General features: G+C 46.8%; 1 protein-coding gene across 1 annotated transcript; it reads right to left on the minus strand.

Annotated features, from left to right (window-relative positions):
• Window positions 1–599: 599 nt before the first annotated feature.
• Window positions 600–1,907, minus strand: LOC115659372 (uncharacterized protein F54H12.2-like). Its single transcript, XM_030579375.1, has 2 exons — window positions 1,092–1,907; window positions 600–932 (listed from the first exon to the last, which is right to left on the minus strand). The coding sequence occupies exons 1-2, from the start codon at window positions 1,905–1,907 to the stop codon at window positions 600–602; spliced, it is 1,149 nt and encodes a 382-aa protein (XP_030435235.1).
• Between the last annotated feature and the right edge of the window lie 15,413 nt (window positions 1,908–17,320).

Raw genomic sequence — 17,320 nt, forward strand, 5'->3', positions numbered from 1 at the left:
ACAAACATCAATTTCTTTAAACCCCTAACCTGGGGTGCTTTATTGGGTAACATGGCTATAAAAATCATTACAAGATACACATGTCTGGGCTTGTTGAAACATGTTTTGAGCAAGGCTAGGCATGCCCAAAAATTTAAATTTATTTTTTACAAAATTTATCACCATCCGGTCATTTTGCAGTAAGTCGTCAGAATACAATTTTAAAATCCGGTCAAAAGATAAACCCTTGCTACGATGATGTAAAAAAAACACGCAGTGATAGCCACAGGCGACGGAGCGGGGGTCTTGTAATTGTCTATTGTGAAACACCATGTCTGTGGCATTTTTGTTTAAAAATTTCATAATGCTTTTAGGAAACAACACACTGTTCGGGGGTTGCCCATATGAGTCAAAAAACTCTCCATGGTTATGCTCCGCCAGATACAGGGCGAGCCAGTGTTCACCCGGTTGGTTGTGTGGATGCGTGTTCACCACCAAACCTACGGGCCTCTGAGACAGCTTGCTTCCAGGGAGCCAATCACAAGGGAACACATCTAAAAAATTCTTTTTTGTGTAAGGATCCGTTGATAAGACACGTGAGAGCTGCACGGTGTCCATGTTCACATGTAGTCAAACAGAACATTTCTTCTTTGATTTATTTCTATGACGTTGTCAAAAACTCCATACACAATCATATTGACGGTAACCGTTAAAGCCCTTCCAAACCGTATTTCTGCTCTCAGGTTCCCAGTTTTAATCAGGGAATAGTGATCTGCGCATTCCTGGTCGGGAGACAGGTCAAAGGCAAACAAGGTGTAACCCTGTGCAAACTCCTCACGGTCGATTAACAGAGAACGATCTTTCATGTGTTTACCAGCTGTCTGTACCAGATTCATGTATTCTCTCACGCAGCGTCCTGCCTCGAAGTCCGGTTGCAGAGGCTTGGTCGGTACCTGTTCACCATCCACATACAGGGCCACAAAATTAATATCGTAATGTTTAAAATGAAAGGGATTTTTAGTGTAACTGCCGCTAAAGGCATCGTTATCCACAAATCCTAGGACAAGCATTTTGGGTAACTGTCCCAAGAACAGGTTTTCCTGGTTACTGACCCTGCTGCCTGCAGGGATGCTAAACACTTTCATTCCCACACGGTCCACGGGGTATTTAGCATTAGCGGCAAGCAGGGCCTCTGCATGCCCCAAACGGACACCCGGGGCCACCCGTACTTTCTTCACAAAAAGGGACGCTGATACAATGCGCAGTTTAAAGCCTTCAGCCGCACTGCCCATTAAACAGAAGGCGTCTTTACTGCGTGTCAGTTTAATTTTCACATCCACTCCGTTTAACAAAAGTTTTTCTTGAAAAAACAGGTCACTGTGTAGATGGCCCAGCAGCTCTACCGTTCTGCTCTGGGCCGTCAGCTTTGCACGCTTCACAAACCCTAGATTCTCTCCATCCAACTCTGTTTTTTCATGTTGTCCAGCAGTGTCTTTGTAAAACAGGCCGGCAGAAAATTGCGTGGCGAGGGTGTCATCGCTGTAATTGAGCACTGATTCTATAAAGGCCCTGTAAGGGTAACAGTTGTTGCTTTGGCTTACAAGGCGGTCTCCCAGCGTAACATCCAACTGACTGAAAATAGAGGCCACGGGGTAATTCACCAGGCCCACTTCGGCGTCCGCAGCAAGTTCAGTTCCGTCTCCTTTTACAATCTTGCAACACAGGTAAAGCAGCGTGTTGTTTAAATCCATATAATCTATGCCATTCCCTGCTATAAAAAAGTCAATGGGGGCAGACTCCGTAACGGCCGATAGAGGTGGCACCTCGATGTAAATGCTTTTCTCGATGCTGGTCTGCGTAGGGGCTATTTGAAACAAGTCTAGTTCGGATTTGGTGCACTCTTCAGACCCGCAGTGAACAAAAGCCATATTGATTAAAATATGTCTCTTTTACCAGGCAGAGCGCGTCTCCTCTTTTGCCCAGGCTGCTTCTTGGACTTTCGTTTATGGCCGGCTCTGCGTGTCAAAGCCCTTCTTTTAAAAGGTTTTGGGGGACCTGTGCGTCTCGGGTATGACGTATTTCTCTTTCTTTTCTTCCTCCTTTTAATGTACATCAGCCCTGATCCTTCCTGTGAAGCTGTATTCCCCACCTTCTCCAGAACAGCACGGGAGACATGACCTACCACATCTTTAGCTATGTTTTGAGCGGCGGTTTTTACGTGGGGCTTAATAATCTCTAGCCCCCTCCTCAAAAGCGGTACAGCTTTTCGAAAGAGGCTACGAAATATTCCACCCACACCAGCCCCGTACATCACGGGGGCCCCATGATATCCAGGAAGGGCGTATCCAGCCTGGGCTTTGTAATAGTTCCTGTAGATGGTGGGGTCGCCATAATTTTTTATGATCGCCATAATAGTGTTTTTTTTTGCTTTTTAGAAACCTCGCTCTCTCCGCGGTCGCAAATGCAGCTTGATGATCACCTTGCCGAAGCGAAATGAGACATGTCTGTTCTGATCTGTCTTTATTTCAATGGTAATGGTGTCGATGTGGTGTTTACTAACAGGAACGTAATGAGGTTTATCATAGGTGATGGTAACAAACTCATTGTTCCTTCCTTGGACAGGGACGCAGCGTAACAGGGGAACAGAAAAGTCCCCCACAAACTGGTGTTCTACAATATCCGTGTACAGATACAAGGAGTTAAAACCCCCTGTAATGTCTGCCGAGAAGGAAAATTTTTGGACATTGCGTTTTGGGCCCAAACCCAAAATGTTAGCTAGTTCCCCGCCAGTAGAAAACCCATAGTTAAAATTGGTAGATTTAAGTCTCACTTTTCTACCTACAGGGTCGTAGTTCATGACCATCTCAGGCGGTCCTTGGTGACGAGCCATGGTGCTGTTCATATGCTCCAGTAATTCAGGTATGGTCGAGTAATAACCTCGTCGTAGGATGAAATTCCACTTCGTATCTTCAAAGGTAATTTCAAAAGGGGTGTCTTCATTGATAGTATTCCAGCTGTGCGGGTATTGTATTTCCACTAACCCCACCTCCCAGGCACCTGGGAGATCCAAGGGCTTAATTAGCCGTATTGTAAAGTTCGAGATGGTGTTTTGGGGAAAAACTGCAGAGCTGGCATTGCTGGGCAAAGTGATGTAAAACCCTCCGTCGCTCATTATTATTTTTTCTTCTATCTGTCTTTGCAGGAGGAATTGTTGTTTTTTTTTTTTCTCTCTTTGGTTTGTCTCTAAATGTCACAGAGTTGAGAAGCTTCCACCCAGCTGTTAAACTTATCAGGCCAACCCAACCATTTTACCAGTAAGTGTTTTTTTCTCCCTTTTCCTTTCTCCGCCAGAATTTTTTCAATCCTGTAAATCCTGTCTCGTTTGGGGTTTACTTTTTGTAATTCTTCAGGGTAAAAAGATCCAGTAACTGCCTCACCTTCATAATCTTTTAATCGGTATACAGGTCTTCGGCCCCTGGTTAAGGCTTCATCCACTATGAATATCTCATCGGTAAACGTCTGTTCATAACCTTTTTCAAAAGCGCCTTTGGTTTTAGATAGTCTCACGTGATCGCCTTTTCTAAAAGGGGGAACAACCTGTTTTATTTTAAAACTGTCTCCGTAAACCGTTTTCCACACCTTCAGAGAATTTGAAGGGTTAACATCTATGGGTCTGGTACGTATAGTCCTGTGAAAGCTCTGGTTATAACTCTTTATAAAGTCAGGTAAGACGTCAATGTAGCGAAAGGTGTTATGGGCTGTAAAATATCTCCACATCCTAGTTTTTAAAGTTCTGTTAAATCGCTCCACAACCCCTGCTTTGACTTCATTATTAGTAAGAAAATGGTGAACCCCATGCTGCTTTAACAGTCCACTTAAAGGTTTGTTTAAAAATTCTTTCCCCCGATCGGTTTGTAATTTTTGAGGCACGCGACCTTCGCTGAAAATAGCTTTAAAGGCCTTGGATACCTCACCACTTGTCTTGTCTTTTAGGCATAAGGCCCAGGCATATTTGGATAAAATGTCTATCACTGTTAAGATGTACTTAAAGCCATTGTTGTGTTTGGAGAACTGATGCATATCCACCAAATCTGCCTGCCACTGTGCATCCACATCTGAAACAATAGTCTTGTTTCTTTTAAAATGTATTCGAGCTGGTTTGTGTAAAGTGTAAGCATCCTGGTCTGAAAGCCAAGCTGTTACCTGTCTTCTATTTAAAGTTTTACTATGCTTTCTGGCCACTTGAAAAAGAAGGTTCACTCCGCCAAAGCTCCCAACTTCCCTGGGATTGTAATATATTTTCTTTAACAGAGCTGTCGGTGTAGACATGACTGTTACTGGTACCGTCTTTTACTACCACAAGTATAAAAGGGGACACGCTCATATTGACACATTTAAATACATTTTATTAATTGCCTGGTTTAACATGATCTTTTACAGCCGCCTGTAAAATGGACGCCTTAACTGCTTCCATAAGGGAGTCTGAGCTGTTTCATTCTTCCATTTTGTGATTTTCGGCTTCAGATCTGTCTCTCGGATAGCAGTAAAAACAGCTGACGCGCAAGTTCTTAAAGGCCTCCAGAAAGGCATCGTCGAGCTCCTGAAAAATTTTCAGAAAAAGAAACAGAGTAAGTAAGTACCCCAGCTGCTGGGATTTTTTTTTAATTTATGCAAACCCCCGGTTCCTAGCTTCATTACCCACCCCCTCCTCTACCGCCATTTCTTAATCATTCATTTACCTGAGCGCCATCTTTTCCATTTGCCTTGTCCACCGGTGACTCTCCCAAGCGGCGATCTGAGGGGGTGGACAAAGAGAGGTCATCAGGCTCCTCAGGGTGCCTCACGAGGGGTTTCTGGTCGGTTTCCGACGTATCCATCAACTGGTCGGCCAAAGGGCTCCTCTCGATCGTTCCCTCCTCCTCCTCAGAACTGTCGCTGGTGTAGGTCCTGCGCCACATAAGTATGGTGCTTGGGTCCAAAACAAAGTCCGAAGTTCTAACGGGGGTGGTAAAGGAGTCCATGTTTTCCTCTGAGCAGCCTTTCCACGCTTTCTAAAACACGTGTCCTTGGTAAGAAAAATGGCCTCCTCTGTTCGGCGCTGGTACTTATGGGGTATTGGTGCTGCACTCGGGTTGGCAGAGGGCCTTGGGAGGAGTTCTTAGAGGGGTCACCCCGGTTGGTCAAAATCTCCTCTCGGGGTGGTCCTTTCGGGAGGAAACCCCTCCTGATTGGTAGAGGGTGGTGGGAGGAGTTCTTAGAGGGGTCACATGACCCTCTTCTAGACGGGGTCATCCACCCCCGGAAGTCGCCCTGATTGGTCAAATCTCCTCTCGGGGTGGTCCTTTCGGGAGGAAACCCCTCCTGATTGGTAGAGGGTGGTGGGAGGAGTTCTTAGAGGGGTCACATGACCCTCTTCTAGACGGGGTCATCCACCCCCGGAAGTCGCCCTGATTGGTCAAATCTCCTCTCGGGGTGGTCCTTTCGGGAGGAAACCCCTCCTGATTGGTAGAGGGTGGTGGGAGGAGTTCTTAGAGGGGTCACATGACCCACTTCTAGATAGGTCACCCGCCCCCGGAAGTTGCCCTGATTGGTCAAATCTCCTCTTGGGGTGGTCCTTTCGGGAGGAAACCCCTCCTGATTGGTAGAGGGTGGTGGGAGGAGTTCTTAGAGGGGTCACATGACCCACTTTGCTTCCGGTCATGTGGCCATCTTGACCCCGGAAGTAATACCCCCATAGGGTGGGACTTCCGGTGACAGGTGGGAGGGACTAGAGGGGTCAAGGGGCGGGGTTAGGGGCGGGGTTAGGGTTTGATTGATGGTAGGGCCCTTATACTACTTACCTGCCCTGAAGCAAGATGTTTCATTTTGATTTTCCTGACTGAATTAAAAACAAAAATCAGCAAAACTGACATTTTCTCATGGAAAAAATTCAGTGTTGCAGAAACCACATTTACCGTGCAGAACACATTTTGACAGGATTCCCAACTAGCTCAGCAGAATGGCTGCACACACTTCTACAGCTCCCATGTTTCAGTCCAGAGGGAGTCACTTTTTAGCACTGCTGAAGTGACTCCTGGATGTTGAGCCAATGTTAGCCCTGAGTGCAAGGATTTGCAGGGCTAGGACAGCTGTTGGGCATTAAGCGAGTCCCCCAAGCACATTACAAATGGGAGGAGCCAAGGGGCATCACTGGGTTTTGCATGTGGCAGGAAGAGTTAGAGTGTCTGAGAAGCAAATTGGGGAGGGGGGGAGATTGGTTTGCTCAAAGCCAGGCTGCCATGAGCCATATGCTAACCATATTCTGTAGTCCTTACTGAAGGGATCTGGGTCTAGTACTGGGATTATGGCTGAGGGAAGCCCTAATGTTTGGTATTTAAAGGGGCAGGACATTCTTTACATTTACTCTTCTGTTTATAGTGAAGCCAACGGCAAAGGTTGAAAAGCCCCTCCTAGAGCCTTTTCCTGCTCTGACCCATCTCATGCACCCAAATTTACCTGGCAACACACAGAGCGCTGCTTATGGAATCGCATTACTAGACATTAACAGAGGCCAATCTAGGTACCGAAAGATTAACTGCTCCTAATACCAGCTGTTGGATGTATTTCATTGCATCCCCCACTCATTTGTATGTCACTTAGCACCTTAAATTGTATACTCTTTGGGGCAGGGACTGGTATCTTCATATATGAATTTAAAGCATCTAGCACAATGGGATCTGTTGTCAGTAGCTACCAGTGTGGTGCTCTGCTCTTGTTTGATAATAATAACAGTCGGCTGCGTGCGTGTTCCCTCTGTGTGCTGCCCTGGCTCTGCGCAGATAGCTGACACAGCAAACCCTGAGAGAATCCCCCAAAGACCACAGACTCTAGTAAGGTACAAAGGAACCCGAGCCAGGTTTGTTGTCAAACGAAGCACAGTAATACTTTCCTATAGACTTTACAGGACATACTGCGACTATGTACCCCCTGGCAATGGACACAGCTCAGTCAGTGGCAGGACACTCCACTGCCCTCTAGGCTGGCCAAAGACGCGCATTCCGGGACCTACTTTTATACAGTTACAGGACAGATTACCTATTCCTCCTGATGCATTGAGGTACAGCCTCTTGGCTCATTAGGGTGCTGTCTCCCCTTTGATCATGTTGTTCCTGACATACAGATTATCCATCATGCTGTCCTGTCTTTAAGATGCACCTGCTTGTTCCTTGTCATGTCTATGGAGTGTCCTTGTATCAGGTTGTCCAGGTGCCACCTTGGCACAAGTTCCTCTTATTAGCTCTTATGTGTGAATGCACCTGCTTCTAACAACCTCTTCTTGCCAATTTCTGTGAGTGAGGCCTGCCTCTGGCTCACAGCCCAGCTTTTGCTTAGCAGTGCCTGGAAGTACTTTGGTTCAGGCTTCAGGCTTTAGGTCTCAGACTAGGCCTCTGACACAAGAGTTTTATGTTTCAGGGCCTCATCTTACTACAGGGTCCTCATCCAGACTGGGTTCTATTGTAAGGTAAAAACTGCACACTAATAACTGGGCCTTATGCCCAAAACATCCCTCTGCACAATTGAGGTTTTCAATGGAGCCTGAGGGTGTCCCTAGCTCCCTTTGGAAATCCCAGCCTTCATCTATATTATATCAGCCATCACAGGACCAGGTCATCTGGAAGCTTTCCTATAACCAAATGGGAAAACCGCAGGTCTTAATACCCACCTGCAAATGTTTAAAGCAGCCAGCTTCCGTTTGGTAATTTATGGAGTAGAGAAAGAACAGAGGCATTGATATAACAACCCAAGAGTGGTTTTCATGGGCTGCTATTAACATATTGTTAAGTCTAGTATTAGTTTAAGTCTTGCATTTTACATCATCACAAAATATTTCACAAGTGTTAACATTCCCTGTGCTTTGTGAACTACATTCATGCCTGGGGAATTGGTGGAAGAAGCTATACCTTTGGATTTCCCCAGCGCTAGAAGAACTGACGGTTAAGAGAAAAGAAGTTCAAAGTAAATTGAGCAGAGAAGCAGGGTAAGCAATTCCATGCATTTTAATTATGAGGTTTTATGAAGTTTGCTAGGCCAAAAAGAGATCCAGATGAGAAATTGTGACAAGTGGAACCACGCCCAGATTACCAGGTTTCAGAAATTGTGGTCCAATTAATATACTGTAGCTCTGGAGGGGTGAAAATGGAATCTAATGACTGCATGTATGTAAATGAATCTCCACTGGCATGTTAGGACAGAATTTTTAACCAATAGTTTGAGGGGTTGTTTTTTTTCACAATGTGCAAGAAATCCCTATGTGTGTGTGTCAGTGTGAGTGAATGCACACACGTGTGCATACATGGACAGGTGTGTGTGTGTATCTGCTCATTCATTTCACAAGCCCATGACAGCTATCGTTCCAAAAGCTTCCCAGGCCATTTTTTCAAAAGGAGGTTCTTGCAAGTACCTTGTGTCATAAACAGATAGCTAAGGGTTAATGTTCTTTTACCTGTAAAGGGGTAACACCAGTAACCTGAAACACCTGACCAGAGGACCAATCAGGAAACAAGACTTTTTCAAATCTGGGTGGAGTGAAGTTTTGGGTGTGAGTTCTTTGTTCTTTGTCTTGTGTCTGTGCCCTCTCGGCTCTGAGAGTGATTTTTCTATTCCCTGGCTTTCTAATCTTCTGTTTCCAAGTTGTAAGTACAAGGATAGTAAGACAATAGGTTTATATTGTTTTCTTTTGTATTTACATGTGTGTAGTTGCTGGAATGTTTTAAATTGTATTCTTTTTGGATAAGGCTGTTTATTCATTTTTCTTTTAAGCAATTGACCGTGTATATTGTCAACTTGATACAGAGCCTATTTTTAATGTCCTTTTTTCTTTCTTTTTATATAAAGCTTTCTTTTTGAGACCTGTTGGAGTTTTTCTTTAGTGGGGACTCCAGGGAATTGAGTCTGCAGCTCACCAGGGAATTGGTGGGAGGAAGAAGTCAAGGGGAAAATCTCTTTGTGTTAGATTTACTAAGCCTGACTTTGCATACCCTCTGGGTGAGGGGGAGATATTAGCTCTCTCGGTACTTGTGTTTCCAGGACTGGAATCAGGGAATCTCCTAGGGTCGTCCAGGGAGGGGAGCCTGGGAGGAAGTAACAAGGAAACAAGGGGAGGGGGTTATTTCCCTTTGTTGTAAGACTCAAGGCATCTGAGTCTGGGGGTCCCCCAGGGAAGGTTTTGGGGAGACCACAGTGAGCTAGGCACTGTATAATTCTTAGCTGGTGGCAGCGGTACCAGGTCCAAGCTGGTAACTAAGCTTGGAGGTTTTCATGCTAACACCCATATTTTGGACGCTAAGGTCCAGATCTGGGAAGAAATGTTATGACACCTTGACTTCTCTTTTCTTTTTAAATACATAATACCCCTAGGAAGTGCTAATAAGCGAAGGGCATCTTTGAATTCACAGGCAGCAAGCTACAGACAAGATGGTAAGCGATGTGTGTAAAATACTTCTCTATCTCACCTGGGTGTTGTGATGAGGGTCATCAAAATACCTGAGTGGATAATCCTGGCTATATATATATTTTATCCAATACTTTCAAATGTTCCTGTATGAGCAGAATACATGAGTTACATTCCCCCTGGTTGCTCACTTCTCCAGCAGTTACCACCCCCCATCAGACCACACCGGTACAACTTCTGTGGGAAATATGCATCTCCGGAAAGGCATAAAGGAACATGTTCACCATGGCTCAGAAGTGTTTGGCAGCAGCAGTTCTACGGTGTGCGGTTCTTTTGCTGCTGTTTCCTTGCCCTGACCTCCTGGAGCTGTGAAGCTAACTAATCAGATACTCAATGAAAGGTGCCTTTCTGCTCCTTTTCTCTCAGCTCTTCCAAAGTGACCTCTAAGCCCCAGCGTTCCCCTCTGATATCCGCGTGTTTTTCCATCATTTGCTGCAGTCCTTTCACAACTGATTTCCCAAATTCTCACTGACATTAAGATGCTTTCCCAGATGTAAATGCTGATAGCAATCAGCCCTAAATGCAGTCCTTGTACTGGCAGATCATTAGACTGTGAATAAAACGTGGTGTGTGTGTGTGTGTGTGTGTGTGTGTGTGTGTGTGTGTGTGTGTGTGTGTGTGTGTGTGTGTGTGTGTGTATATCTGATCAGCAGTAGGTGTGTTGGCTGCTTTCATGTGAGGCAGGAATGTAAGTGTGACAAGACGCATTATGTATAAATCACGTGTTGGGTCATGGTGAACTTTTCATAGTTACAAAGATAAAACAGCTTCTTCTCCCTCATTTACTCAGCACTGACAAAGCACTGCAGGGGCGCTTCTACTACATGGAAAACATCTGTCTAGATTAAACTTCAGGAAACCTATTGCAAATCTTTTCATCTGTGGCTTCTTCCCTAATAAAGCCACATATAGGGGGGCAGCCTTAGGTGTCCTTCCTGCTCTGAGACAACTGCAGCTACAAACAGCCCTATGCAGAGATCATCCTTTTAATGCTGGTGCGCCTAACACCGAGAGCAAAGTCTCCCGTCTTCATTTGGCCAGGTCATAAACTCAGAAATGAACAGATTCTAACTGCACTGGGAATTGTGCTGGGTTTCCTGTCTCCATTAAAAGAACCACCCTCGTCCCTTCAATCCCCAATAGCCCATATTCTACAGTATAATGGTTCTCCACATTCTGGATCAGCTGGTTCTAGCTCGGTTAATCAGTACCTGCCATTGCAGAAGTATTGGTGCACCTCAAGCCCTCCTGTTCTCTGCCTGTGGCGCACAATAACTTAGTCTCCTGGAGGTTGTAATGCTTTGGATGCATTTTGGTTATTGACTTGGTGTGGAGATGGCTGGGTGGTGTTTAGTGACCTGTCATATACAGGAAGTCAAACTAGATGATCTGGTGGTCCCTTCTGCCATACGTGCTGGCTTCCTCTGGGCCTGGGGGGTGCTTACCCCCCACTCCGCCCCAGGCTCCGTGCACACCTGCCCCCTACCCCCAAGCCCTTACCCCATCCCACCTCTTCCTGCCCCCGCTATGCCTCTGGCCCCACCACCACCCCACCCCTTCTCCCAAGTCCCCACTCCATCTCTTCCCACCCGCACCCTGCCTCTTCCCTCCCGGGTCCATCCTCTCCCCCAAGCATGCACTGTCCTAGCTCCTTCCCCTTCCTCCCAGAGCCTCCTGCACACTGAAACAGGTGACCGCTGCAGGCGGGATGTGCTGGGGCAGCGGGGGAGGTGTTGATCAGCGGGGGCCCTGGTGGGCGGGAGGCACTGGGGAGAGGGGGGAGCTGGCTGCCAGTGAGTGCTAAGCACCCGCTAATTTTTTTTCCATGTCAGAGTAAGCACCTATGCCTTCTGCCCTCAAACCCTACACCTCTATGAATTCTGCAGACCTCGTTTTATGTGGGGTGGTGAGATTTGCTGAAGGATGCACCTCTATTCTATTTTATACCACCGCAATGGGCATAGTAAAAGGAGAAGACAAGTCCTCTTATGGATCCACTTGCCCTGCCAACCCTCCTACCCAATACCTCTTCCCAATTCCTTTTTCCAATCTTTCCAGGCCTATTCAAACAGACAGCAGTTTGAGAATCATAGTTAATATGACTGCGGTTTAACAATCTTCCCCATCTTCTAGGAAGAGCATGACTTATCCAAGATGGCACCCCAAGTATTCTGTGACTACCTATCTCTCTCTTGTGTCAGCTTCTTTACTGGGTAATATCACCCAACTTGGCCGAAGATTCAGAAATGTCTATGGGCTGCTTTACTCATTCCTAGAAGAAAAATGTTCAAAAGTCCGTTTGTGAAAAATACTTGATTTTAATTAGAGAGGCAGAGTGGTCCCGGGGGCGTACATTAGACTGGGAGTGGGATGGAGGGGACGAGAGACCTGGATTCCATGCCTGGTTCTGCCACTCACTCAGTATTTGACCTTGACCCTTTTGTTTCCCTTCCCAACAGTCGTCTGTTTGGACAGTAAACTCTCCAGAGCAGGATTTGTCTCTATGTACAGCGCCTAACGCAATGAGGCCTCAGTCTCAGTCAGGGTTTTAGGTGCTTTCATTAAAAAAAAAATCAGCTGATTGTCTATTTCTACCAAAACAACCCCCAAAAACTTAGCAAGGATTCTTGCCTCTTTATCACTTCCTCAAGGCAAAGAGGCAAGGGAATGTGGTGAGTCATTTGTCACCAACGCAGTTCTGTTATAATCCTGCATTATGTGGTTAGTACCAACAGCATGGCTGGGAGGAACAGAGTTAGGCAGGGCCCTGAAGGTGGTGACACAAGGTTTATAGACCTGATGCGGTGGAGAAGATGGGTAAAGGAGAGCGGGGAAAATGGAGGCAGCTCAGGGGCCAGAAAGATGATTTCATTGGCTGATTTTCATATCATTTAAAGGAGAGCAAAGCTGGGGGAGGAAGGATGGTCCAGTGCTTAGGATGCTAGCCTGGAACTTAGGAGACCTGGGTTCACAGAATTCCTGGCTGACGGCAAGCAAATCACTTAGGGCTAGACTGACCAAAGGGACTTAGACACCGCATTGCAATGCCTCATGTTCAGGTGCCCTGAGTAAAGCTCCCCATGCACTGTCTGGGGGAGAGTTAGACACCTAAGCAAAGTCATCTCAGAAGCCAGCACGCTGAGCGGGGAACCTCCTAAGATTGCCATTAGTGCAATGCTGAGGAAAGGGGCCGGAGGCCGGGCTCAGGGCCCAGCTCCTCAAAGCACCTAACTCCTTACATGCCTGACTAACAAGCCGGAGGGAAGTGCCTGTCTCCACTCGAGATTCTCTCCTAGAGTTAGGTGCTTAAGTCCCTTTGTGACTCTAGCCCTGCGTGCCTGAGTTCTTCATCTGTAAATTAGGGTTAATAGTATCTCCTTACCTCACAGATAAATACGTTAGACTGTGAAGGTCTCACACACTGTGGCAATAGGGACCTGATAAGAGCCAAAGGTAGGCATGGGTGAGAGTTTTAGCTGTCTGGGCAGAAAGAATGGGATCTTGAAGATACAGTGGAAAAAATACTCATCCACCTCTAGGTCTTTATTTATTGTGCCTACTCTGAGGGGCCTGAGCTGAAAGCTGCAATGAGGAATTAGGTCTATTAGTCCAATTTTCCCTCTGATGTCCCCATGCTTTCTCCTCGGCAGTGACTTCTGCTTGAAAGTTGCTCCCTCTAATCCTTTATAAAGCCACCATATGTTCCTCCTCCAATCCCTCCTGAAAACTCACCTCTGACATGATGGCCACGCAATGCTTGATCACGGCTCGGATGTTGGCTCGGCTGAGATCACTGCTTTTTGTACTAATCACAAGCATCTCGCTGTCCCCTGGTGCTCCCCCTGGCAGTTGACTGCACCTTCTTATTGTCTCTTACCACTCTTTGGGGGCAGGGATCAGATTTGTGTTCAGATGTGTTCACAGTGCCTAGAACAATGAGGCCTTGATCCCCGATAGGGGCCAGGAGCTGATTCTGCAATACAAATAATAAGCAATCGTGAACAGAAAAAATCGAGGGAGAAATGAGCGGCTAGGGCAGAGGAATTTGGAGGAATCCCATGCAGCTGGGATTCCTCCAAATTCCTCTGCCCTATCCCCTGGCTGAAATCCTACTGGGAGCAGCAAGAGAGAATTAGACGAAGAAGAGGCTCAATGCAGTGAAACATCATAGCAGTCAGGAAAGGCTAATTTTTTTGGCACAGTGCCCCCGCAAGTAGATGTAATTAGCGGCTTATCCAGACAGTGCAAGATAAGTGCCGGCCCGCCATCTAGCTCTGGCCTCTTCCTATTCCTTCAGCACCGTCCTGAGAGAGCATTTATTGAGAGCCAGCCAACTGGAAGAAAGCCCGGTGAAACTGAAGGAGATAAATCTTCTCCCAAGGGAGTGAGGAGCTCTGCTGTCTGTAGGGCGTTTCTCAGGTCATACCAAGCACTTTCCCATGAGAATCTCCAAGTGTATTAATTCATCTAGGCAGGTAAATACTGATCTCCACATTGCGGATCTGGGGTAAGTGAGGAATTGCATGGAGAGAGCTTACCTCAGCCAGCAATTCATGGGTACGGCTTTGGAAAAAAACCAATAGTCCTCCTTTCTAGCTCAAACCTTCCAGAGCCAGCTCTAACCACTAGCCAGCACTCCTCAGATCTAGGAACATAATCCATGAATCCTTCCCCTCTAGTGCTCAACTCTAACCACTAAGCCATACACCTTCCTGGAGCCAGGAATAGAATGCAAGGGGTCTGGCCTCCTAATCCTCAACTCAGTGGCAGCACTTCCTAGCCAACATGTGACAGGCCTAGTGCTTCATTCTCCAGGGCAGGTATTGTAGCGGTTTGAAAAGCACATCTGTTTCTGCAGTGTGCCCGCAGTCGTAGGGAGGCCTGGCTCAGGCATGTGGAGGAGATGGTGAAGGAGGGAAACAGAAAAGGGCAAGGGAAGACAGATGAAGTGAAGCAAGGAGAGAAATCCTGTTGGGTCAGCGCTCCCCCGCCAGATAAGAGGTATGCCCCTGCCCGAGATGCCTACTCACCAGTACCATCCCTGCATGCTCTGTCAACGGTGCCATTGGGGCCCAGCTGTCCCCAGTATGAATGTGGAATCCCTGGGGACGCTAGCACAGCGAGGCTTCAACTCCGGCACGATCGGCCACACATTGGAATCATCAGCGCCCCAGTGTTTATTACTGCTCAAGGAAGACCTGATCCGATCCATCCCACTCCATGTGGGCCTGCTGTCCCGCAGCAGCGTGTGACATGAGCAAGGGGTGCCAGGTCAGACCCTCTCTCACTTCCATAGAACTGACACAGTCGTTACACCAGGGGTCAGCAACCTTTCAGAAGTGGTGTGCCGAGTTTTCATTTATTCGCTCTAATTTAAGATTTCGCATGCTGGTAATACATTTTAATGTTTTTAGAAGGTCTCTTTCTATATGTCTATAATATATAACTAAACTATTGTTGTATGTAAAGTAAATAAGGTTTTTAAAATGTTTAAGAAGCTTCATTTAAAATTAAATTAAAATGCAGAGCCCCCCCGGACCGGTGGCCAGAACCTGGGCAGTGTGAGTGCCACTGAAAATCAGCTTGCGTGCCGCCTTTGGCACGTGTGCCATAGGTTGCCTACCCCTGCATTACACATTAATGTGGTGTACTGAAGATGGCATGTAGCCCAACTTACACTCCCTTCCCCTCTGAGATGTGGCAAATGCCACTTGGTCACAGCTGGAAGTTTGAGCCCATAGACTGTAAGAAATTTGAGGCTGGGAATAATATCATTTAATTAACAATAAGTATAGCCCCAAACCAAAACCCAAGACCCAAATGTCTCCATGTTTTGGGGAATTTGGGGTCTAGTTCCAAACTTTGTAGCCTGGTTCCATTTTCACTGCAACAGATTCAGTAGCTCTGTTATTTGAAAGTGTCTTGTCTTTTCAGTTGGGCTTGGAGTTTATTTCTGTATTTACTTCTGATGTATTAATTTCTAGAATCTGGTAAATATCAAGGGCTGCTGCTGCTGCAGAGAGCTCATGAGTGTCCTGACATCTGCTACAACTAGAGCAAGGCAGGAAATGCTTTACCCCTCCCATGAAGAGTTATCAAGATTTCAAAACTTTTTCCCATCGTGGGTCAAGACAAAAAGTCAAGACCTTGAAAAAGTTTGTGAATCAAAAATCTGGAAAAAACAATCCCAAACCCTCAGTTCAGGTCAATTAAAAATGGCTTGTTTTGATTTCAATCATTTTAGTTTTTTTTTTATTTGCTAAAAACAACCTGAAATTTCAGAACCAGAAAACCAGAACTCTTTGTTTCACGAAAGTCAAAATGAGACACTTCTCTTTCCGTGGGCTGCTCTCTCTTTCCATGCATCATTCGTTCATGTCCTCAGCAATACAACGCAACTGGCTTTCTACATATTTCAGATCCACAGTCAAGTATCCTGTCGGAAGGGGTGCAAATCTGTAACAGGGCAATGGGACCTGTATATTCAGCATTGCCTTTCCCTCTTACTATTTATTAAGGTCCTGTAGCGGGGTGGTCACCCGCTCCAGCCCTGAAAGGGTTAGAGCCAGTGCTGGGAGAGGGCTGGGGCTGAAAGAAAACCTAGGCTGATTGGGGAAGGCAGCCACAGCTGGGGCCACGCCCCAGTCATGCCACAGCTGGCCCTATAAAATCTGTGGGCCAGGCGCTCAGGCTCTCTCTCTCTCGCTCTAGCGAGAAATGGGCTTGGCTGCTTAAGAGCTTACAGGATGCTGAGAGTGGAGCAGGACTGGGGGATAGGCCAGAGGAGCTCCATCCTGAGAACCCCCCAGGCTGTTTGCTGAAGGCCTAGGGCAGGTATTGGAGTTGCAGAGGGCAATGCAGGATTAAGCAAAGGCAGCAGGTCCAAACTCCCCTTGCTGATGATGAGTGGTTGATAGACTGCAGTCTACCTCAGTGAGTGGGGGCTAGATGGTGACTGGCAGTAGCCACTGAGGTGAGGTGGGGGTAGGGCATTGGGGGTTCCCCTGGATGGGAGTGCCAGGGTCTGGGAGGGACATAGGGGCCAGTGGGACATCTGCCAGCAGAGGGTGCTCCAGAGCTGGAGAGCTAATTCCTAGGATGACCAGTCTTGCTATAAGTCCTGATCCTGAAAGGTGCTGTGCAGCTCCCGAAATGTGCTGAAGACTCTCCTATCCCCCTGACTTCAGATCAGGCTGTAATGATATCTCATCATGTGGAAGCTGGGAGAGGTTTTTAGTACCTGCATAGGTTCTGCAAAACTATTGAGCAGCAGTTGCAGCAGCGGGGGGGAAGGCTACTCACAAAGATGTTTATAGGAGTGTGACAGAGCACTGAGCAACAGCAGCTGTACCAGGACCCTGATCACTGGCTCACCAAGTAAATCACCCCCAGAGTAAACCTGAGGAACAAAGCTGTGCCTAACTGATAGATTGGGATGGGTTGCAGAGAGCAACAGGGCTGATTAACCTGTTAGCCCAGAAAGCAGAAAAGCTCAGAAAGGGAGTGCTTAAGGGAGAGGAGAGAGATGTCTCAGGAAGAAGATACTTTCTGTCTCCCCTCTCATTGGCTGAGTGCACAGAGGGTGTATGCGATTGTAAATACAGAGCTGCACAAGTTTGTCAGGGTGGTGGGGAGAGCGCTGTAAATAAATTACCCAGTGTGTTTGACCAGAAGAAGGTCCCTGAACAGTTCATAGCTAGAAAGGAGACAGGAATGGGATGCAACAGGACACTCAGAAATAACAGAGACACTGTTCGCTCACTCTTTACAAGCAGGGAGTAACCATCACCTTTAGATGCTCTGAGGCTGAGTCAGTCTCTTACTCATACTGACTAGCGTAATGCTTCCACT

The sequence above is a fragment of the Gopherus evgoodei genome, chromosome 11 (genome assembly GCF_007399415.2).
Source record: "Gopherus evgoodei ecotype Sinaloan lineage chromosome 11, rGopEvg1_v1.p, whole genome shotgun sequence".
Lineage (NCBI taxonomy): Eukaryota > Metazoa > Chordata > Testudines > Testudinidae > Gopherus > Gopherus evgoodei.

Excerpts from the sequence above, each read along its gene's own strand:
- LOC115659372 (XM_030579375.1), bottom strand. The coding sequence starts at position 1,907 with ATGGCTTTTGTTCACTGCGGGTCTGAAGAGTGCACCAAATCCGAACTA. Across the intron at positions 933-1,091 it reads GCATCCCTGCAGGCAGCAGG|GTACCGACCAAGCCTCTGCA; the intron begins GTCAGTAACCAG and ends GATGGTGAACAG.